Source organism: Erpetoichthys calabaricus, chromosome 14 (assembly GCF_900747795.2).
Source record: "Erpetoichthys calabaricus chromosome 14, fErpCal1.3, whole genome shotgun sequence".
Taxonomy (NCBI): Eukaryota; Metazoa; Chordata; class Cladistia; order Polypteriformes; family Polypteridae; genus Erpetoichthys; species Erpetoichthys calabaricus.
In genome coordinates, this window is record NC_041407.2 from 29,669,817 (window position 1) to 29,695,158 (window position 25,342).

Sequence of the window (25,342 nt, forward strand, 5' to 3'; positions counted from 1 at the left end):
TGTTAAAGATAAACTATAATTACTTGAATTTATGCTGCCACACAAACACAACATACTTCCAATCAATGTAAATGATTCCCTTTTAGCATTGTGTCTCATAATAACTAATATTTTAACTTTCCAATGTAGTACTTAATGACAAGAATCAAGGCCTTCATTTTCACAAAAATATTAGAAATAATGATAATGTGATAGGGTATAAAGGGACCTTGACAATAAGGTGTTTGTGCATTCTTACCATGCAATGCATTTAGAATCATAAAAAGTCAGGATACACATAATTGTACAACTAGAACTTACTCTGCATGAGCGATACAGTAGAGCACTGGTTACAGGTGGGGTATAGTAACTGTTGAATATGGAATAGTCTCCAGGAGTCAGCTTCTTTGATTTCTGTATCCGGCCTTTGTACTCACGACTATAAAAGTTGTCGTCATACCTGGCAAAACTAAAAATGCCCATCCCTATAATGAAAAGGGAAAGGAAAAACACTATTTTGAGCTTGCAAATCTTGTACATTTTAAAACTCCTCTAGTTTGTGACTCCACATTCACAGTAATATATTTTCCCACTATGGTGTCTGATGGCATTAGACAGATCAACCCTTTTGCTACAATAGTGTATGAAGTAGTTACAAAACCTTGACACCACACACATTTAGTTTTAGTTTAGAAACAATCAAAAACAAATTCAGCTAAGGAGCTGCAACCAGTTCACTTATAAGTGAAGCAAGAACATTATAGACATAACAAAATACTGATAAATATGTTGAATCTCCGTGCAACATTCATCAGGAAATGTTGACAATTGAGAGAGTAGAAAGCAGAAATATAAACACAAGCTCAGTCACATTCCCTTATTGCTGTTCCCAGGGTCATGTGGAAAATAAAGACCGAATCTGTGGCATTAATTTTATTTCAATAGACAATGGGGCCATTGCAACATTTTCTTGAAGCGTAAACTAACCAATCAATATACGGTTTACTTAAAAACAAAATCTTTTGTTGGCATAGCTACTAAGTATGTTAAGTAAATGCAACAAGAAAAAAAGTAGTAGACCACAACATTAAATATCAATAGCAATACATTCTTAAAATGAGCAGTCATTTAATTTGGTACTACAAACAAGATATCATTATTCACATTATTGGGTTAGATGAATTAACACAGTAAACATTTGACTAAGGCAAGGCTACATTTGACGTAAATAAAATGCTGCTGAAAGTTTAAGAGACTGATTTAAGGAAGCAGGGCGACTGTCAGATCAAAGCATGAGCGTGCTGCCACCCAGTGTTCAAACACAGTACTTTGAGCCATAATAGAAGATCATGATTTCATCTGAATAAAACAAGACAACTTCCATTCCCTTTCCTTAATGAGATCATCTAGAATTAGCGAAGTTAAAATACAGCCACATTTGCACATTCACGTGATTGTCATCTTAACTCTGAAAGTGCAACACAGATTATCTCATTAACCATTGACATAAGAGAGCTTTCTCAAACACCCTTAATCCACTATAAGGTCAAGGTGGGACTGGAATGTATTCCAGCAACACTGAGTGCAAGGCAGGAAACAGCCCTGGCCAAGGGCAGTAGTCCCTTGTGGAGCCCAACCTGATATTTCCAATTAATTAAAATAACCTACATAACTCTGGGGTTGTGAGAGGAATGCATATACAGATATGGGGAGAACAAAAAACTGCACAAAGACAACAATTCAAGCCTATGACTCCAGCCCAGACACGAGATCTGTGATGTAGTAATGTTGTAACATTCATTACATCAAAATGCTGCCTCTGGAACTTAAAATAAAAATTTTAAAAATTAACAAAATGTTACCAAGTTCTGAAGCATTCAACTTTTGTAGATTGGACAAGTTTGTATTCATTTATCATGTAAAAATGTATTTAGACATCAATTACACACACACACACAAAACGACTCCATCTGGAGCCTACTCCTTGTGCATAACTGATAACAGCCTCTATAGAAAATCTACACATCTTTCACAGTTTAACTACCTGAAATCAAGACACATTACCAGATTATGAAAACCACAGATGCCCAAGTGACACAGATCCTTCCTCCTGGTTTCAAAATAGAAAAAATGTGATTGTTCCCCTTTAAGTGACGTTTTTAAATCAGTGTGTTTTAAAAACGTGTGTATGAGTTGGTCCTGCAATTGAATGACATCTTATTTATCACTGGTTCCTGCTTTGCATTCAACACAATCTGGAAAGGCTCTAGCACCCTGTGATACCAAACTGGATCAAATAAGAGAAAGAATTTAATGTTAGCAATCCAAATTGTAGCAAAAAAAAAAAAATACCCTAAAAAAATACACACCTGTTAACATTAAAACGTATATCAACACTTGTATGACCACCAACCATCCAGAAAGGTTGAATGGCCTCCAGCTGTGTTGAGTTTTGGTTGTACCATTCCAATTTCTTAAGAATAACACCAACCATATGTTGAGGTTTCCCAGAGAGTGTATCTCAAAGGGTAAAACTTCCACAAGACACTGTTACAAGTCTTCTGAATAAAGTTCTGGAAATTCACAGATGACAACAAGAACATTAAAGTGTTTGAAAATCCTTTTAGCATCACTTAAAACAAAGGCAACACGATTAATAAGATGCAAAAGGTGTAAGATGCCATAAAGACCCAAATTCATCTAAGATTATTTTCCACAATTCTGTGGTGTACTGTTCATTGGTCTATGCACATAAACATTTAAGGGATTGCTATATTCAATAATTGTACAAAATTGCACACTACCCCCTTACGTGTACGACTTGCTGGTTAAAAAGTGTCCCTCGGGAAAGCTGCTACCACTTCTATATTACAGTATGTCATTTCATAAAGCAAATCCTAGACAACATCAAACATAATATAAAATAAAAGTAAATGTAAAGCACATTTGCAATTAATTCTATGACCAGTAACGGTGCATTGCACGAATACACTTGACTTGGGCACTCATAGTTTTAATACTCTTTCTCTGTACGTTTAGCATTTGTTTGCTCAGAGGTTGATGCGCTTGCTGCTTCCTGAGCAGCTCTTCTTTTCTCCACCCTTGCAGCCCGCTTCTTCTCTTCTTTCGTCAGCATCTTTTCGTGTTAAAACTGATTAAGTCAGTATTTGTGTTTCTTTAATTTTTCACTTAAGCTGGCACTTAAGTCTTCAATCTGCCTCAAGAATGATATAAGATATGAAGAGGTAGGGGAAGTGACAGCGAAGGTGGAAGGGATGAGAACGACGCCTGTACACATGCGCCCCAAGGCTGTCCCGCTAGCCTCTGCACAGAGGTGATTCTACAATAAAATAAAATAAAACTGAAAAGAGTAATAACCTTGGAGGTCAATCATCACCCCGAAAGCAGAGAGTAGATGTCACATAGTATATTTGTACCAAATTTCAGGTCAATAGGTCAAACGGTTTGCAAGCTACAGATAATTTCAAATCCTGGACAGACAAACAGACAGTCACAGTAGTGTATTATATATAAAGATGTTTTGTGATAAAGCAAAGTTCAGGGTGCTATGTAAATTTAAGTGAATTTGCCTACAGGGCACATTCATTAAGAAACCCAATGTTATTCAAAGACTGCAAGGCAGGAACAAACCCTAAATAGAGTATCTGTTCAGTACTGGGGATGTCATGAGCCAAATAATAAAAACAGGCCAACCTTATCTCTTTCACAAAATAAAACACAAGAAACGTACCAATAAAAAATATAATTTTAAAAAGTGTGTATTGTGTTAAGATATCTCAACACATAAGTAAACCACACTATCAGTATTCTTTAACAATTTAGCTAATATATACTTTACAACAGGATCAGCAGCTTTAAGGATCTAATGTTCTGTGAACTTTTTATCTACCAGTAATGTCCATATGGAGTTTGCATGTTCTCTTTATGTCACTGTGAGTTTTACTGGCACATCCCAAAAGATATGCAGGCCAGATTACATGGTGATGGTAAACTGGCCCTGTGAGTGCTGATGTACAAGTGAATGGGCCCTGCAATTAAGTGGTTCCTGACAGTTTTAGTCAGTTTGCATCTTGTTGTTAATTTAAGTTACATCCAGCCAAAGCAAGCATTGCTCCACTGTAATCAGACCCCTTGTAGGCTTTGCATCTTGTGTGAATACCTCAAGTGAATGACCAAGCCATCCTGCACTTCAAAAAAAAAAAAAAAAAAAAAAGAACACAATAGATATTGCTACTTTCTCAAAATGAAGGGACCAACTTCTGTCCTGAATGAATTGAAAAATATAATTATGGCTTCTTACTAGACCACAGGTTTGAAGATGAATGTGAACCAGAGTACAAGAACAAAAAGACAGTAGTCTGTACAATATTTTACTAAAATGTACTTTACTGTGTTAATTAAAGCACAGCAACGGGACTATAAATAGAAAAAAAAAATATATATATTTTTGTAATTTATATTTGAAGGAACAACCATTAAGATATGCCTTACTGATAAACTGCAACACATGAAGGCTGTTGGTTGACCATCGCAAATTGACCTACTGATATCAAATTAAACTCCAACTCCCGCATGCAACATATTATAAATACAAAAAAATAGGCATTATGCAATAAATTCACAAATTTAAAACAATTATGACCCAAAAATTCCCTTCTCAGCTACCTTCTGTAAGAGAAGCTTGTCCAAATACAAAGTTCCAGGAGTCTTCAGGATACAAATCGATCATTGTGATTCCTACAATGCAGAAGGCATCTTTAGGTTTCCTCTTCTTCAAGTAATGAAGAAGACTACCTATGATAAAAAATAAACAATAGAAACACTAATTACACTAGATGTGCTGCTTTACTGGGTGAATAGAGAAATACTAAATTTGATCTTAACTGACTCTTTACCATCATCCTGGACACTTCAAACAGTGAACCTTGTCTAGTTAAACAGGCTGGCTGATATTTTGACATCACTCTGTTGCAGCAAAAGTTCTATGAAACTCACAATGCCTTACTAAAAAAGCCATTCTGTTATATCTAGTAGCATCTTTTATTAAGACATAAATATAAGCAAAGGAGCACTAAATATATTTCCAAAAATACACATTTTTGAGCATTTTACATCTGGCACGATACACACTTTATATTTTGTTAGATAGATAGATAGATAGATAGATAGATAGATAGATAGATAGATAGATAGTAGCAACTTCCTTTTAATATATGACATGCCTTATGGAAACAGTAGTATTTCAGCAGTGACATTAAGTTTAACAGAAAATATGCAATATGCATCATAACAAAATTAGACAGGTGCATAAATTTGGGCACCCTAACAGAGATATTACATCAATACTTAGTTTCAAATATAACAGCTTCTAGACACCTCCTATAGCCTTTGATGAGTGTCTGGATTCTGGATGGAGGTATTTTTGACCATTCTTCCATAAAAAAATCTCTCCAGTTAAATTTGATGGCTGCCGAGCATGGACAGCCTGCTTCAAATCATCCCATAGATTTTCGATGATATTCAAGTCAGGGGACTGTGACAGCATTCCAGAACATTGTACTTCTCCCTCATGCAGATTTCGAACTGTGTTTTTGGTCATTGTCTTGTTGGAATATCCAACCCCTGTGTAACTTCAACTTTGTGACTGATGCTTGAACATTATCCTGAAGAATTTGTTGATATTGGGTTGAATTCATCCAACCCTCGACTTTAACAAGTGTGAAAATGCACTATATAGCGCCCGACCTGGCACAGACTGAGACAGAGGCACGTACTTAAATAAAACACTTTTATTTTTCTTCAGCCGTGGGGCATGCCTTCATGGGACCCGGCCACCTGTCACACAAGGGCCCCAGTCTCTGAACTAGCTGCACAACCGCACAGCATGATGGAACCTCCACCAAATTTGACAGTAGGTAGCAGGTGTTTTTCTTGGAATGTGGTGTTCTTCTTCCGCCATGCAAAGCGCTTTTTGTGATGACCAAATAACTCAATTTGTGTCTCATCAGTCCAAAGCACTTTGTTACAAAATGAATCTGGCTTGTCTAAATGACCATTTGCATACAACAAGCAACTCTTGTTTGTGGCGTGAATGCAGAAAGGGCTTCTTTCTCCTCACCCTGCCATACAGATGTTCTTTGTGCAAATTGCACTGAATTGTAGAACGATGTACAGATACACCATCTGCAGCAAGATGTTCTTGCAGGTCTTTGGTGGTGATCCGTGGGTTGTCTGTAACCATTCTCACAATCCTGCACATATGCCACTCCAGTATTTTTCTTGGTCTGCCAGACCTGGGTTTAACAGCTACTGTGCCTGTGGCCTTCCATTTCCTGATTACATTCCTTACAGTTGAAACTGACAGTTTAAACCTCTGCGATAGCTTTTTATAGCCTTCCCCTAAACCATGATACTGAACAATATTTGTTTTCAGATCTTTTGAGAGTTGCTTGGAGGATCCCATGCTGTCACTCTTCAGAGGAGAATCAAAGGGAAGTACAACTTGCAACTGACCACCTTAAATACCTTTTCTCAAGATTGGACACACCTGTCTATGAAGTTCAAGGCTTAATGAGCTAATCCAACCAATTTGGTGTTGCAAGTAATCAGTATTACTTATTATTATTAATAATAATTAATATTAATTAATTATTATTATTATTACTTATTATTGGGGGTGTAAACGTTAACATTTAACATTATACAAAGTTATTGCCTGTTTTTCACCTGCATTATTTTCATTCTTTAATTTAATATTATTTATTGTATCATTATGCTGCTGCTGGAGAATGTGAATTTCCCATTGGGATTAATAAAGTATCTATCTATCTATTGAGCAGTTAAATGCATTCATATCAGCAAAATTACAAGGGTACCCAGATTTTTGCACATTTGATTTAATTTCATACAACTAAATACTGCTTCACTAAAAATCTTTGTTCGAGAAAACACCCCAGTACACCTCAATACTCCTATACCTGTTCCTAGGAAATGAAAGACATACCACTGTTATCTTTTTTGTTGAAAGTATAGTAAATTATTATGCAGGCTGAGAGGGGTTCCCAAACTTTTTCATATGACTGTAAATAAGTCTAATAGAGTAGAAAAATGTTTCTGCTTTTGAGGAATAGTATTTTAAACAGCATTTTTCTTGATACGTATTTCTGAAAATATTATTGATGATGTCTTTATTTAATGAATGACCTTTGTAGTTTTGTTTGGTTATCTTAGTTCAAGAATTATGCACCAGCTGCAGGTTTTTGGTGTCACCTGTCTCAGAAGGGGCTAAAAAGTGTCCTGTAGTTTATTACTATCTAAGAGGGCAACATCATCTGTAGTTCAAATTTATTGTTGTCTGAATTATTATGCCTGTCCGAAAATAGTTTTTCTTCCAATATATGAGTGACAATACACCCAGAAATGCACCAACAAATTACGTAAAGGCAACAAATTTTATTTTAATTACAAAGTTAGTTGGATCAATAACAAAGAGTCTTCCCAGAACAACATTAGAGATCACTTGTCTAAAGCTGCAAACAAGTTACCAGTCACAAGAGAATAATACCGCTCTTTACATGAAACATCTGGCCAATACCCAGACTATTACTTCTAGAACAAAATAACTCACAACAAGGGGAACAGCAGGGTGCATTTCAATAACCAAAGGATCGCGTTCCTTAGCCATCCTGGGAAATCCTATCCTGGAGTACTGAAGTGTAGAATCTACCTAATAGCTGAATCTCTTAATGAAATGGGACAATGCAAATTTTGCTGTGGCCATGGAAGAGTGGACCAGCTCTTTGACTTTGCACAAACATCCAAGAAATCATGGGAATCTGAAAATCCTGTCTGCATGTACTTTGTGGATCTGGAAAAAAAAAACTTATGACTGTGTACCCTGTAGCAACTTGTGGAAGGTACTACCAAAATATGGGGTTGCTGTCATTCAGTCCCTATTTTTTGGAGTGAGACATATGATCATATACTTAATGTTAAGTCAAGAATGTTCAAAGGCCATGGGTGTGTTTTGTTTCCTATCCTGTTCATGAAAAAATATCAAGGCACAGCCAAGGTGTGTTGGATATCCAGTTTGAAAGACTAACAGTTGCTGCTCTGCTTTTTTTTTTTTTAACACAGGTGAAGTTGTCCTCTTGGCATCATCAAACTGTACCATCCAGTGCACAATGGGATGGTTCTCAATTGGGAGTGAAATTAGCACTTCCAAACCCGAGGTCATACTTTCCTCCCTGAAAAGATGAGACCTGTCCTCTGCACTAAAAGAGCGAGCAGCTGCTTCCATTGTAGAAATACAGATACCTTCAGGCATTGATCATGAGTGAGGGTAGTGGTAACAAATCGGTAAATCAGAAGAAGCTTTACAAAAGTACCGGAAAGTAGTAGTGAAACAGAAGCAAAGTCCACAGACAAAGCTGTCAATTTACTTGTAAAATTTATAACCCCTTTATCACCCAAAGGCTCTGGGTAGTGACTGAAAGAATTAGATCACCAGTACAAGCATCTAAAATTATGATGTTGTGTAGACTAGATGATCTTGTTCTCCATGACGGGGTGAGGAGCTTGGCAATACAGGAGGACCTTGGAGTGCAACCACCATTCTCCAGATTTAGAGGAACTAATGTGAGGTAGTTTGTGTATGTAGTATAGTTAGGATGGCCCCATACCCGCCAGGCCTATCCTAACTACAGTACATGTGGCCACAGCCAATATTTCATTATGCTGTGTGCTTATGTTGTCTGTCTTTTATCCATGCTAAATTTGTAATTACTGCATATCATGCAGGGATTGAAGTGAGCTTAATAAGAAAAAAGTGAAATAAATTAGTCTTTGAGCTTTCAATGATGAATACAGTTTACAATATTTTATTTGAAAACTACCTAAAGATTCTTCTTTGAAAAAAATATATATTTCAAATAAAATTTGTAGAAAATTAAAAGGGTCACAAAATTTTGTGCAAAGCATTTTTAATCAATTCCAGTTTGTTATTGTTTTATTTAGTATGGGGAAAGGTCACAATATCTATGGTTTCTTGAGTACTCTTTTTTTAATAAAAAGGTTTCAAATTGAAATGGTTGACTATTCTTTTTATTTGTTAACTACTTTTAAGCATTTGAATAAATCATCAAAACATTAGCGGGTAGACCCACCATGTCCATTTAGTGACACCCTTGCCATCTTCAGTACCTTGCACATACCAGATCTCCAAATCACTTTTATTTGAGCCAAGTGATGGCTGATAGTGTTTTTGTCATGTAATAAAATCAGACAGCCAAAAAATTTGAGCTTACATGACTCTCTAAAATACATTATTCTGCTAGAAGCAGTAAAAACAAATGAATATATAAATAAACAAACAAATGCCTGATATTCTGAGAGCTACTTACCTGCATGTACCTGTAAATTGCATGTGTTCTCATTGATCCGGAAGGCACAAGCCGTTTCAGAAACAGAAACTGGCTCCAGGAGTCTGACTGCAAGACCATAATAAAACGCTTCACAGTACTCCTGCAGCCACTCTACATACAGCCTGGTGCTATCTTCAGAAGAGCCAAATGAACCTAAAGCAGAACAAACAAGAAGAAGTCTGCATTTTCAGACAGAGGTAGTAACCTATTCATTAACAATAAAACCTTGTTGTAATGCAGACTTTTGGCAGACCAATACACTGTCAGGTGTTATTTGTATGTTCTGTCTGCTGTCATAGATATTTTGGTGAATATTTCTAGTTACTAAAGTTTCTTCACTTAAACCCTACAGCTGCAGTATGAATATTAAAGTTAGTAAAAGAAAGACTGTCATATGACATACTTTGCCCTCTGTGGGCCTTGCAAGTCTGCAATATTCTCCATTACTGTATACTCATCTAAGGTACATCCTAAGCTATGACACTTAAACTTGCCATATGCATTAAGCCATGGGAGGAGAAGCAAACAATGCCCCTTAATTTATTTTTTGATTTTGAACTACTTTATTAATCCCTGTGGGGAAACTGCTTTTTCACATAACCTATGCAAATCAAAGCACAGGGTTGGCCATTGTACAGTGCCCCTTTAGGAATTTTTAGGTTAAGGGCCTTGCTCAAGGGTCCAGCGGAATAGGATATTTTCTGGCAGAAAAGGGATCTGAACCATCACTTTAATGGCTTGGCTTTCACAAGCACACAAGCTCTTTTCTGTTCAAATAAGTATGACTCACTCTTTTCAGTGTTGACTTTAAGGTATATATGAGATGCTGGGGAAAAACTAAAACCTACATTTTATGGATGGCAAAGCAATAGTTTCAGCTGCACCTAAACAATGATACTCGACTACTTTTTTTAAAACTTTCACATAGTGATGACTTTACCAGCTCTAACAGACATATTCAAAGCTATATGCCTCACATGCTTTCCAGAAACTGACTGTTATACAACAAGGAGATGGTGTTTCATTCCTTTTTAAACAAATGCAAAGAGCCAAACCAGAATAATGTTGAGTGTATATGGTGTCATCAACTGTCCTCAAAATACCAAATTTCTCTATACATAAAAGAGGGTGAAGTACAGTATATGGAAATATTATTGTCAGACCTCTGAAACACTTTTACCAAACGTTAGTGTTTTGCAGTGGACAAGCCTGGACCTCTTTAGGCAGCTTCACTGCACAAGGCAAAGAGTCCTAATAACATATCAAGTAAGGCTTAGGACCTCCTGGATAACCAATGTTCCCTTTCCAACATAAGGTTTGGTAAGAAACAACTACATAATTAAAATGGTAATCCATATTTATAATTTCACCTTAAGAATACGAATATATTCAACCATGTATTCCTTACGAATGTGTAGTTCATACACTGAAGGAAAACAAAAACACACCTGTTTAAATGTAATAAATATATATTAACCGCAAACAGCTGTTGTGCAATTATTGATTAAAAATTAGAAAAATTTGTAAGTGCAGGTATATTTACATTTAAGCAGTGTTAACTGCCAGTATCAATTGATTGTGGGAGTATATTTTCACACATATATAAATATATATATATATATATATATATATGTATAAATATAAATATATAAATAAATATATATATACAGTATATATATATATATATATATATATATATATATATATATATATATATATATATATATATATATTGCTACTGAAATGGTGGAAACTACCTTATTTTTAAAATAAGCTTTGTTTCCGATAGGTACATTACAGAAAAAAATAAACAATATAACAACTTGCAATTATGAGAAGTATTTTATTTTCTTTTATGCCACATGTATTATGGATACATATTTTTGTACATATTTTATTAGTTAAAGTATGTAATTTTAGGAGATTTTATTTATTTTTGTAATTTTACGGTCATTAAACAATAAGCCTGCAGAATTTAATTTTGTTAATAAAAAATGGCAGCTAATACTTGTGGTCTATAGCAGTGTTTCCCAACCTCGGTCCTGGGGGCACACTGTGGCTGCAGGTTTTTGTTCCAACCAGCTTCTGTTTTTAATTGGACTCCTGGGCTAATTAAGTGATGTGTTATTTCCCAAGTTCTGTGTTTTGGGAATAATTATTAATTAATTAAAAAACTATGTTTGGTAAAAAAAAAAAAAAATTTTATATATATATATATATATGTATATGTACCAAGCAGTTATATGGGAATAATGTATTTTTTTCTTTTTAACAATATTTTCATTTCTTTTCATCCTTATAACATGGAACTTCAGTAGCTTATGTAATATTTGTATCAGTATACAGTAGTGTACTTACATTCACACGATCAATCATATTGTCAAGCTCCATGTCTTTTTTTCACATTTTCTTGCAAGTTCCTAAAATTCCCAAGGGTATTAATAAAGTTTGTGAAATGTAATATCATATGTTTACCTTTTCTTTTTTCCGAACTCATTTACTTACTTTAACTACCATCTATCTACAGTATGTATTTCTCTCTCTATATATAAGAAAATCCTGGAATGGAAAACAAATGCAAGGCTACGATACGTGATAATCTCGAAAGACATTTTAAAGACCCGCGAGACCAAGGAGACTTGCCACGGTGCGTCTCGCGGGGACTGTAAACATGAGACTTGGTGCCAAGAGATTGTCCCAGGGCCGTAGCAAAAAGGACAGCGGCTGTACAGGCTTTAAAAAGATCGAAGGGCAGCGCGACGGAAGCTACCCCAACCGAACACGAGCAGCGTTATACATCCTGCAAGAAAGAATTCAACCACGCCCGGGGCCAGAAATAAAAGGCAGGTATTGCTTTTACAACGTCACGTGAGACCAGGCAGTGAGCCATCATTTAAAACAAGTCAACAGACCTTTAAGCTAGCAGTTGTTGGATTGCTTTTGACAGACAAGCATCATGTGCTCCCAGCTCTTAAAACAACGACATGCGACAGGCAGAAGAGGCAGCTAGCAAGCAGCAAAAAGGCAGCAAATAATCCAAAGGCATATCCTTAGCGCACGTTCAGCCGCAACACCCTTCACAACACGAGCAGTATTATACGTCTGGGAAGAAAGAGATGAAACCTTGCGCAGGGCAGGAAATAAAGAAACAAGTATTGTTTTTACAAAAGTTTTTAAAGAAAAAGTGAAAATAATGCATATGTAACAATTCACAAGAAAATAACAATCTCTTTAAATTGTAGATTGCCTGCATGAGGGGTCCTTTCATCGGATTAGCGCTATTTCAGATGTGGAATGGCAAAATGGGGGAGGCAGCTTGATGAATGAGGTCTCCAGGACTTAAAACAAATCCAAATCATATTATGTGATATCATCTAATGTGAAATTCTACTCCATACTTCTAGAATTTTTATTTTTATACTGTATTGAGGATTTATTCTGTTCTATGTATTGTACTGTATTGTATTGACCCCCTTCTTTTTGACACCCAATGCACGCCCAACCTATCTGGAAAGGGGTCTCTCTTTGAACTGCCTTTCCCTAGGTTTCTTCCATTTTTTCCCTACAAGGGTTTTTTTTTGGGAGTATTTTCTGGTCTTCTTAGAAGGTCAAAGCTGGGGGGCTGTCAAGAGGCAGGGGCTGTAAAAGCCCATTGTGGCACCTCTTGTGTGATTTTGGGCTATACAAAAAAGAAATTGTATTGTATATCCGGTAAACCAAACACAGGGGTTGGGAAGCGAAGTGAGCAGGGGGCGGAGCCCTCTAGTATTTATTTAAAGAACTTCTTTAAAAAGCCAAATTTCCTCAGGGGACAAATAAACTAACTAACTAACTAACTAACTAACTAACTAACTATCTATCTATCAAGCCAGATTCTTAGAATGATGACGCAAGCAGGATGTTCCATTCAGGGTTGATTCTCGCCTCGCACCAGGTTCCCCCTGACATCAACAATCCTGACTTAGAAGAAAAAGTTTAGAATATGGACAGCTGATGAACCCTGAATCCACCCTATTTTGCACAGTCATGTCTGTCAGTGGTATGTGCTTCACTGCCCTATTACATGTAGTGGCATACTTAGAACAGTAGCAATTAAAACAACACAATATAAAAATTTATGAATTAACAATGTAAAAAAGTGTTAAATTTACCACCATCTGCATTTTAAATTATTTTCTTATTCAGTAAACTAATGTAATATTATAAATAGGGAGCATCTATCCCACCAATGGTCTTACTAAGAGCCAAGACAATTTAGCATCCAATGTAACCAACACCATCATAACTTCTCTGATAAAAAATACAGTTTCCATTCAAATATTGGCACTAGAAAAAATATGTCTGATTCAGCAAATTACTATTTCTGCCCATCTAGGCAATTGCAGCCAACAATAGGCATCATAATGGACACATAAAACCAATAATAACATAATATACCTTTCCCCCTTATCACTAAAAAAAGTGTATTTGTTCATACAATGACATATCTGTACTGGCAAAGAAACTGTATTTGGCCCTGATGTGGCTGCAAACAAGGGAATCCTCCTCTGTTTATACAATTCCTTGCAGCATATGGTTCATTTTGAACAATGCCCAATTACATAAAGCTGCAGAAAACACTGCAAACTGCAACACAATACAGTTAAAATTAGATATGACTGGAATTTGAGTATTTACTAAAATATATACCATACTGACTTCATTGAGAATAAAACAGGGAATACCTTTAACCAGTTTTCAGCACAAAATGTACTCACTACATAAAGAGCAGAACTGAGTCAAGCTGGAATTCTAGGAAACTCTATACTAATTACCAGAGAAGCAGAGGAACTACTGCTGGCAAAGAGTTCATCTGCTCTCCCATAATGTTAGATTTGAAGTTTATAAAATTACTATTACTTTGCAATTCCTGAAGTCAGTGTGCAGCAGGTCACCAGCAGGCAAGCGGCAGTCATAAACTGCACGAAAGAAGCAGTCATCATTTAGTCAAGTAAGAAATCAGACTCCATCACTAATCTAGCATGCTGTAACATACCAACTGTCTGAATATACACGGTATTCCTTCCTTTGTTGGGAGTCTTCCGATAGGGGTTCTTGTAGAAAGCTTCAAAGTCCTGTGTAGATTCTGGATGAGATATGATCCAATCTGATGGGGAATGCAATGTAATGGGATGGAAGAGTGTACTATCAGGGCGCAGGCAATCTTCTAGTAGCCGTTGCTCCCCGGGGCTATACTTGTTGTAGCGGTCCATCAAATCTTGTCTCTTAGAGACCAGAGCAGTCCTCAGTGCGTCTTCAGAATGCCGGATAGTCTGCATCTGAATAAAGACATCCAGAAAGTGACAAAAAAAATGACATCTGTTGTTTTCAGAGTAAAAATATCTAATGTGAACAGTGTTTGTGAAACTTCACATACTATTAATATAGACTAGAGCATTTTAGTTCATACTAGAACACAATGAACTCTTATTGCTAGTTCACTTCTTCTGTTTAGACACCTGGAGATTCATTCATCAGTCCATTCAATTTCTAACCTGCTTATCCAGGTGAAGGATGTGAACAGCTGGTGCTTTTCATGGCAGCACTGGGTACAAGATGAGAACCAACTATGAACTATTACAGGGCACAATGATACAGACACGTTCACTGAAGTAGGGCAGTTGAAAGTCATCATTTGACCTAACACATCTTTGACATGGCCAAGAAACTGGACTTTACAGAGAAGTGATCACAGATACAAAAAGAGTGTACAAACTCCACAGAGATATGTCTGGGTCCGCTAGTCCATCACAGGACTCTTAAGTAGAGCTCTGTGACAGCTGTGCTAACAACTACACCATCAGGGCATTCATTTTGTTAACCTATGTAATCTAATTCAGTTAAACTTTTAATTTCTCAGTTACATAATCTAAATTAACACTATTGGTCTTCAGCTGTGCATAAGGTCATGTTCTTAAGGCTGAAAAAATATTATGACTACACTGGATGTATAGTTTACTAATGGCCTAAGTACAGCATGAACAGTAAACATTTGATCAGAGATGGGGAAAATAATTGTTTTTATATGAAATGCAGCACAACACGCATCCATTTCAGTCTAGGATGGGCTCATTCAATAATGCCAATGTGCTTTAAAATGCCCATACCCCATGTTCACTGTGGATACAAGTGGCAGGCTGAGGCTCAGCTCCAATGTAATGAATTATTATTATTATTATTGAGGTGCATATAGACCTGAGCCCTTTAAAAACATGTATATAAAGCCAGAATACCAAGTAAATGTACAATTAAATGGCCTTCAAACCTCCCTCATTCTTCTATCAACTATGGAGAATATTTAGGCTTCAAAAGCTGCAGTTCTTTAGTGTTTGGCAAATCACACAGTTTGCATACAAACAGGCTTAGCGGCATGGAAAATATGCAGCGTTAGCCTGTAATTGATGGTAAATGAATACAAACTACTCAGAGCATTATGTTGTTGCCATTCTGTCAAGTTATATTCTCTCATGGTTTTGTCATCAACCTCTTACAAATACTTTTATTTATATTTGACAGACATACTTACCTTGCCATTATTAAAAGAAAGCTGGTGAATGCCCAGACAATCTGACTCCCAATCATAGGCATGCTGCCTATCATGTGGTTGGTAATAAGACAGAAACTGCAACCTCAGAGACAAGCCCACAAATCTAAACCTGGATTAAGTGGGTTTACAAGGTGGTTGAATTGTGAAGCTGGTTGTATCATTCATAGAGTACAGTATGTGTACAGGTAAAGATGGCAGAGATACACTATATAGCCAAAGGTTTGTGGATATTGGACCATCACACCTATATATGCTTGTTAGACATCCATTACAAAACCAAGAGCATGAATATGTTGGCCCCATCTTTGTGGCTACAAGAGCCTGCACTCTACAGGGAAGGCTTTCCACAGGATTATGGAGTGTGTCTGTGGGAATTATGCCCATTTAACCAAAACAGCATTTGTGAGGTCATGTACTGATGTTGGGACAAGAAGACATGGCTCACAATCAGCATTCTAATTCACAGCAAAGGTGTTTAGTAGGGTTGAGGTCAGGGTTCTGTGCAGGTCACTTGAGTTTCTCCAAATTCATCAAACATTATCTTTTTAGACCTGGTTTTTTGCACAATTTTCTAAAACAACTTTGTACACTGTACAAAGTGTACTATACAAACCCAGATTCATCCATGAGGCTTCCAGATAGTAAAGCGTGATGAACATATTTCCTCTGCTCCAGAGTCCAAATGCAGTGTCCTTTACACCACTCCGGATGATGCCTGGCATTATGTATGGTGATCACTGGCTTGTGTGTGTGTTCTCTATCCATTTCATTAAACTCCCACTGCACAGTTGATGTGATGTTGCTTACAGAAATGTTGAGTGATGCAACAGAGCATAGGTGACTTCTAAGCACTATGCACATCAGCACTTGGAGGCCCACCTCGAAGTTTGCGTGGCCTATCACTTCTGAGGCTGAGTCATTGATGCCTCTCGATGTGTCCATTTCACAATAATAGTACTACAGTAAACCAGGTCAGATCTAGCACAGCAGAAATTTCATGTACTGATTTGTGGAAAAGGTGACATTATATGACAGTGCCATGTTTAAAGACACTGAGCTCTTCAGTGCCACCAGTGCTACTGCCAATGTTGGTCAAAGGAAACTACCTGGCTATGTGCTTGACTGGCATCTGTTAACATGGGTGTGCCTGAAACACCTGAACTCAATTTGGAGAGGAGTCCATATATGTTTGCAGTTTTGAAACTGTTCAGTTTATTCATGTTTTCTTGCTACCTGGAGTGGCTCTGGCTCCCTATGATCCTAACAATGGATTAACTTAAGATCAGTTATCGAATGAATGGATAGTTCAGCAGAAAGAACTAGATATTATATCAGACTTTAGCTTTAACTCTTAAAAACCTGAGAAAAAAAGACAATGTATGATGGAGAGGAGTGAAGCCCTTGTTTCATCAGAAAGTAAATGCAAATGGAATATAAATGATGAGTGCTTTCCATTTTTTAATGGGCACCATGCCTTCAGTGTTTCACCATAGATTCAGCAGGGACAGAAACAAAATCTGGTTTCAAATGGTCAACTTTATTAAGATGATATGGGTGGTCAGAAATCTCCCTCTTCTAAGTACCTGCTGTTCTTTCTGAATTCCACTCCATCCTATGATGGGCTTCAGACTGTGTTGAGATTTACTGAATGTGCTTCTGACCATAGTGATGCCTCACACTACTCTTCTATCTATCTTCTATGACAGCAGCTGTTTCATTGCATGCAAGATGTGTTTGCTATGCATTTCAGAATGACAACATTCTAAAGATATACCTTTAGGACCATTCTTCAGTGAATTGAGGATTCTATGTATTGATTTTCTTCCTAAAACATTCTGACAGCAATATTTTTGCTCTCCAACTTTTTTTTTTGATAAGTATCTTGCAACCTGAACGTTTTACGGCTAATTAATAAAGGTTACATGATGCTGCATTTTCAAGAAAAAAAAGAAAGCACTTTAAAAGACTAAACTTACTAGTTTGGAATGAAGAGTCAGTGATAGGATAAGAGAGTCCAGAAGTGAACGAGGGAGTGTCTTTAAAAGAGTGCAAGGTGTAGGGTGGTGAAGGAAAATCATTGTGAAACTCACTTAGTCCAAAGAGTACTTTGTGAGAATTTGACCCTAGGTCAAATCTCTTTGATGACTCCTGTGCTAGTTCATCAAGAAGCCCACTCAGTTACACACTGTCAAGAATTCTTTTAAATATTCCAAAGTCACTCTGCAAAAAAGTTTGGTGTATACAGTGTGTGAGTATATATATATATATATATATATATATATATATATATATTAGCAGCTGGAGATCCACAAAGGGAGAAAAAATTAATCACGTATCATAAAGTACTTTTTATTCCTGAGCTTTCAGCCCCTACCAGGAGCCTTCATCAGAGGATAATGCTTAGACATACAAGAATCAAAGGTGCTATATAGCAAAATTAGGTGGGGGGGGGGGGTATTGGCCATTACGACCAATACCCCCCCCCCCCCCCCCACCTAATTTTGCTATATATCACCTTTGATTCTTGTATGTCTAAGCATTATCCTCTGATGAAGGCTCCTGGTAGGGGCTGAAAGCTCAGGAATAAAAACTACATTATAATACGTGATTCATTTTCTCCCTTTGGATCTCCAGCTGCAAATATACAAACCGTATCACAGACCTTTGCTTCCATATATATAATCAATTTTCTGTTTGACTGCAGCAAATGAACTCTTCGTTCTAATTGGGCCAGCTAAAAGAAATCCTTTGTAAATGCTCAAAAAAATTAAAGGAACACTTTGAAAACACATCAGATCTCAATGGGAAAAAAATCCTGCTGGATATCTATACTGATATAGACTGGGTAATATGTTAGGAACGAAAGGATGTCACATCATTTGATGGAAATTAAAATTATCAACCTACTGAGGGCTGAATTCAAAGACACCCCGAAAATCAAAGTGAAAAAATGATGTGGCAGGCTAGTCCATTTTGCCGAAATTGCAGCAACTCTGGGATCCTGGACAGTTTGAGGTGCAACCTAATGGCATCGGATGGACTGAAACATAATGTCCCAGAGGTGTTCTATTGGATTTAGGTCAGGCGAGCGTGGGGGCCAGTCAATGGTATCAATTCCTTCATCCTCCAGGAACTGCCTGCATACTCTTGCCACATTAGGCCAGGCAGTGTCAGGCACCAGCATAGGGTCTGACAATGGGTCCGAGGATTACATCCCGATACCTAATGGCAGTCAAGGTACCATTGTCTAGCCTGTAGAGGTCTGTGTGTCCATCCATGGATATGCCTCCCCGGACCATCACTGACCAAACCGGTCATGCTGAACGAAGTTACAGGCAGCATAACGTTCTCCATGGCTTCTCCAGACCCTTTCACATCTGTCGCATGTGCTCAGGGTGAACCTGCTCTCATCTGTGAAAAGCACAGGGCACCAGTAGTGGACCTGCCAATTCTGGTATTTTATGGCAAATGCCAATCGAGCTCCACAGTGCCGGGCAGTGAGCACAGAGCCCACTAGAAGACATCAGGCACTAACGCCACCATCATGAAGTCTGTTTCTGGTTGTTTGGTCAGAACACACCAGTGGCCTACTGGAGGTCATTTTGTAGGACTCTGGCAGTGCTCATCCTGTTCCTCCTTGCCCAAAGCAGCAGATACCGGTCCTGCTGATGTGTTAAGGTCTTCTACAGCCCTGTTCAGCTCTCCTAAAGGAACTGCCTGTCTCCTGGAATCTTCTCCATGCCCTTGAGACTGTACTGGGAGACACAGCAAACCTTCTGGCAATGGCACGTATTGATGTGCCAACCTGGAGAAGTTGGACTACCTGTGCAACCTCTGTAGGGTCCAGGTATGGCCTCATGCTACCAGTAGTGACACTGACCGTAGCCAAATGCAAAACTAGTGAAAAAACAGTCAGAAAAGATGAGCAGGAAAAAATGTCAGTGGCCTCCACCTGTTAAACCATTCCTGTTTTGGCGGTCATCTCATTGTTGCCCCTCTTGTGCACCTGTTGTTCATTTCATTAACACCAAAGCAGCTGAAACTGATTAACAACCCCCTCTGCTACTGAACTGACCAGATCAATAGCCCAGAAGTTTCATTAACTTGATACTATACTCTAATTAAAGTGTTCCTTTAATTTGTTTGAGCAGTATACATAAGTATATACAAGTATAAAATGGTTTACATAAAATATAATTCTGTTTAGAGCTATGGCCTAACATGACTGTCACCAGGGACATGGAAAGAAAACTGGAGTACCCAGACACACACAGGGAACAAATGCAGACTCCACAAGGACAACAACCATGTTTGAGAATGTTTATGGTCAGAAAGCTGCCCATTGTTTCTAATTCAATTGGTTTTTTTTTTAAATTTTTTTCATTAGTGTGAGTAGAAATCATTTTCCTTAAATACTTTGTGTTATTACAAGCATAATTTGCAATAGGAAAAAAGATTAAAGGTTATTTCCATGCTGAAAAGGGAAGAAGGTTAAATACACAATCTTTTAACTGTATAGCATTCATTAGGTGTGCAACTGAAAAGTAAAGAGCAGGTAAAAAAAGCCAAAGAAGATAAAAGGAAAAAAGGTGATAGCATGTGTGGAAAACCTGCCATTAGAGAAGAGGAACTGAGAGATTAGAAATTTTGTCAGTCGTTAAGAGCTGGAGAAATATATTATCCCGGTCTGAGAAGGAGTTTAGCTTTATCTATTTTTCTTTGAATCCCTGTGAAAGAAAACAGAGAGATCAGTGCGGCTATGATCAAGGGATGTTAAGTGTTCTACAGTAGGCTTTCTTAGGTCTTTGATTTTAATGGTTTGAACATGCTCCCTGAAACAACCTGCTAGCTGTCTCCCTATTTTACCTATTTATTGTAGATGGCTGGATACTGCCTACAAGAAATGCACTAAATACGATTTTTAAACTGACAAGGCTCCCATTGTTTAATAATGAATTTACTAGTGGGACCAGATACAATATATCTGCAAGCGACATAGTGTCCCCCATTACAGTTCAAAGTGCCTGATGGGGAATGTGGCTCTCCTCTGTCAAGTGAACTGTAGACAGGAAGTTTGCATAGGTTAAGAAGTCAAAATATTATATTGAATAATAGACTGGCAATTCTTAAATCTGAACTGTTTCATTAGTTTCTGATGCAAACCTATTATTGATATAAGTTATAGTGAAAGTATTTTTTTTCTTTTTCAATTTTCCTTCTGTATGAAGGTTCTGATTTGGCTAAATCAGTCAAATTCTACTTTCTTTCTTAAAAAGGAAATACCAAAATTGTTCACTTTTTATTTCTCTTGCAGAAGGGTACATCTATGCAGCATTCAGCGAAGTGGATGACAGGACACTCCAGTGCGTGCCAGAGATTTGAGCTTTCAGAATCATACCAACCTAACAGCAATGCTTGAGATTACAGGGCCGCTACTATTCTACAAAGAATTGGAATACAGTAAGTACACCTTCTGAATGAATGAAACACAATATTCAAAATAAATTGCAGTAAAATAGCCAATATTTAGAAAAAAAAAAATTTCTTGATGTGATGTAAGGAGTGGTATACAATGTTTATAATGCACCAAATAGGACAGTTTTAGGGATGCAGTCTGAGAAATGAATCTATAGGTATGCAAAATACGGGAGGAATGGTGGTTATACTTTTTTCCCCTCCTGAATATTTTAAAGGCAAATTTGGGGCCAGTAACTAATTTAATAAACGCAGCATACAGTGGGCTTAAATTTTGTTTTTACACCTTGAAACATACACAAAATACTACAGGAATTTTTTTTATTATTCACATGACGATAGCATACTCTGTGTACCGTATGTCAATCAGCCGTTCTTCAATGATGTAATCACACAGATCATCATACGTATCAAGCGTGAAACACATTTCATTATTCCACAGACTCCAAAATGTGAATGGCTCAAAATGCTGTTTCTGTTCCACAGTGTTGGATTTACAGAGCACACTCCTGCTTCCTCAATCTTTGATTCTGGTTTGTCTATAGTCTTAAATGTATCTTTCAAACTGTTGTGTTCTGCCTGTTCACAACTCGGACATCTTCTGAACTTAACCATTTCTTAAAATAATGGTAGTTAACTACATTGAAGAAGAAGAAAAAACACTGTGTTGACCGTTTCCAATTCAGGAACCAGAGGTGCAGCATGTGGTTAACACAGAACCAACAGCAGCGTCACAGCAATACTGTTTGGAAATTAAATGAATCTGAAATGTAAATGCAAATTTTTTCATAAAAATACTTGCATAGAGTGTTCACATTTGGAGAGCAATGGTAACCACTGCTGCCTCAAAGATCCATGTGTAAAATGTGTCACATGTAATCAACCCCTTGACCCCATTGTTGTTTCTATGGAGTTTGTATGTTTCCCTGGTACCTGTGTGGTACTCCAGTTTTCCAGCCATCACTCCAGCGACATGCTGAATGACAATTTCAAACTGGCCCCGAGCAAGTGTGCACGTGAATGTGCCCTTTGACATGCAATTGCCCTGTCCAGGGCTGTTTTCTGCTTTGCACCAAGTGCTGCAGGGAGAGGCTTCCCGACTCTATGCCCCTGAATTGGAGTAAGCAAATTGTAGAATGTTATATTATGCACTTAACCACGTCCAGAGAAGAAATATACCTGTACAGGCAGTACTTGGAGATTAAGTTCTTAAAAAATGTACTCAAGTATAAGGCTGGAGAGACATGGGGCAGTAGGAATCTAAAATAAATAAATGCAGAATGAGAGTGTAATGCTTTACTTTAAAAAAAAAAAAAAAAAAAAAAAAAAAGTCTGCATTTCTAACTGATCATGATGCTCAAAAGCAATACTTTTTTCACCACTTCTGTTTATGTTTGTATATAGTGTAATTTGCAAATACACGCTCGGTCCACAGTCCTGGATTTGAGTCCCAAAGCCTGTTTCTGTGGGCTTAGCTCCCTTTTCTCAAAAGATGTGCCTGTTAATTTAAATGTGTACACAAAACTGGCTCTGTAGGAGTGTGCTCTCTCTCCTCACTTGTCTCCAGCTTTTTGCATGAGGTTTTGGGATTGGCTCCATTCCTCACAGGTTTGATATCTCAGTGACTGTGCTCGTTACCTTTCTGACCACAGAAATAATGTTTGATGTGAACTAAGGCATTGTTTTGTTTCTTTTTCAGAAAAAGATCTATGACTTATTGTTAAGATTAATGAGATTTTCTTTTAAAAAAATCTTGCTGCAAAGATGACAATTTAGGATAATTAAGGCATTTCAATCGAGCACAAAGGTTTCAATATACTGGTATTTCTCTCAGTGTGTCACATACAGTGTGGTTAAAACTTTAAATGGTAATGTTTTGCGTTTAAGCAGCTGTGAACAATGTAACAGTGACTATACAAAGGATGGAGCACACTTTGCAACTAACAATCCACCCATTTCCTAAACTCACTTTGTCTTGAGAAGGGTTGCAGGGAAGTTGGATCTTATAGTAGCAAGAATCAGGCGCAAGGCACAAACAATCCCTTACTGGGCCATCAGACCACCACAGAGTGAACACACACATAGATTAGCTAAACACTAAATCATCTAGCTTGCATATCTTGGAAACCCAAACGGGGATGACCCGAAATGTGAAAACCAGCCTGCTAGCTCTGAGGCAGCAGTGCTAACACCAAGCCACCAACTTCACAGCTAATAATGAATATTTCAAACAAAAATGTATGATCAATTAATCCTGTTGTTCCTCTCCCTATTTCACAGGTGTTCAACTCTGATCCTGGAGGATTACAGGCTGCGGGTTTTCACTCTGTATTCTCAACTGGGGACCGTTTTTAGCTGCTAATTAACTTCTTTTCCCTTAATTTTAATTGACTTGCTATTTAAGACTTTTTGTCCTTGACTGGCAGCCATGCAGAATGAGCCAACACATGACCAGCTATACAATAAATTTAAAAATAAGTGTGAAAGTCTGGGTAATGTTGATCTGTTCAGGTCCACAAAACATTTTGAAGGTGGTCTTAGAAAAGAAAAAAAAACAGATTTGGAAATGTCTGGTGTTGTAGAATGAGAACACCAACACGCAGTGGAATTAAATAACAGGTTTAATTAAAAGGAAATGGATTCTAATTAAGAAACTAGTTATAGAGGAACTGGAGGCCCCGATTTAACTGGCCCTCTGTTGTCTCACTTCAAATCAAACTTAAGGAAAAAATGAAGCAATTCAGAGGATTGAGTCTTGAACAACAAGGCGACTGAAATAAAGTCGATTAAAAGCAGAAATTGGTCACCGATTACGAAAGAACCAGGAAGGAAAACCTGCAGCCACTATGGCCCCCTGGATCGGAGGTGGGCACATTTTTTTAAAAAAGCGGCGAAAGGTCTGCAACAAAACGACATTCTAGAGGAGATTCCACACCTCATCCATGCCATTCTATTGGAGTAAGCGTACTGACAAAGTGGAAGAATGTTCTGGAAGGTTACTGTTCTTTACGAAGACGCTTTATAAAATTAAAGTTGTTTGCAATGTGAGCTTCGATACGTTTCATCAAGTATGAAGCTGTCTATCGGTTCGCGTTAAATAGCTTAGTAAGATTTAATACTGTAGCACAGTATGCGCAATTTTTAGGTGGACAATGTAAAAACGTACGGTTTTAAAGACAATTGAAGCACACACAGCAGGGGCGTAACTACAAACGTTAGCCTGCAAACGTACCTCTTTAGGATCAATCATTGGTGCGAGTTGCAAGAAAATCATGAAACGGAAGACAGTCCAGATATCATATTAGGAATCTAGCGTCACGTCAACTACAGAGCCAACATGTAATAAGACATCTGCAAATCTCCTCATCGACCAGCCTGTCAGACGTTAGCGCTCACGCTTGTTTACTTTCTGGTTTTTCAGCTTGAAGCCGCGCAGCCGGAAGAAAGCAGGCGCTAACCGGAAGAAAACAAAACGTCACCACGAGGCCACGCCCACAACACTACCGGTTAGGGACTATCTCAAAACTGTGTCCCTTCTTCTGGTTGCCCTTGTGGCTGTTGTCTTTCATTGCAGCTGACTCTTCGATTAACAACAACAACAACATTTATTTATATAGTACATTTTCATACAAATGATGTAGCTCAAAGTGCTTTACATAATGAAGAAAACAGACACACAAATTTACACAAATAAGAAAACAGAATTAGGGTACACTAATTAAAAGTAAGGTAACCGATGGCCAGGGAGGACAGAAAAAACAAAAAATAAAAAACTCCAGACAGCTGAAGAAAAAAAAATCTGCAGGGGCTCCGAGGCCACGAGACCACCCAGCCCCCTCTAGACAGTCTATCTAACATA

At 37.6% G+C, this 25,342-nt stretch overlaps 1 protein-coding gene across 4 annotated transcripts in view; it reads right to left on the reverse strand.

Annotated features, from left to right (window-relative positions):
• Positions 1 to 24,931, reverse strand: part of LOC114664850 (archaemetzincin-2) — a 45,738-nt gene extending 20,807 nt beyond the window's left edge. For all 4 annotated transcript variants that reach the window (XM_051936249.1, XM_028819143.2, XM_051936250.1 and 1 more), the window contains exons 1-5: positions 24,716 to 24,931; positions 14,458 to 14,740; positions 9,402 to 9,575; positions 4,666 to 4,794; positions 301 to 464 (exon numbers count right to left, since the gene is read on the reverse strand). In XM_051936249.1, the coding sequence (XP_051792209.1) occupies positions 301 to 464; positions 4,666 to 4,794; positions 9,402 to 9,575; positions 14,458 to 14,740; positions 24,716 to 24,757 (792 nt within the window). In that variant the 5' untranslated portion in view covers positions 24,758 to 24,931. The remainder of the gene's footprint in view (positions 1 to 300; positions 465 to 4,665; positions 4,795 to 9,401; positions 9,576 to 14,457; positions 14,741 to 24,715) is intronic.
• Between the last annotated feature and the right edge of the window lie 411 nt (positions 24,932 to 25,342).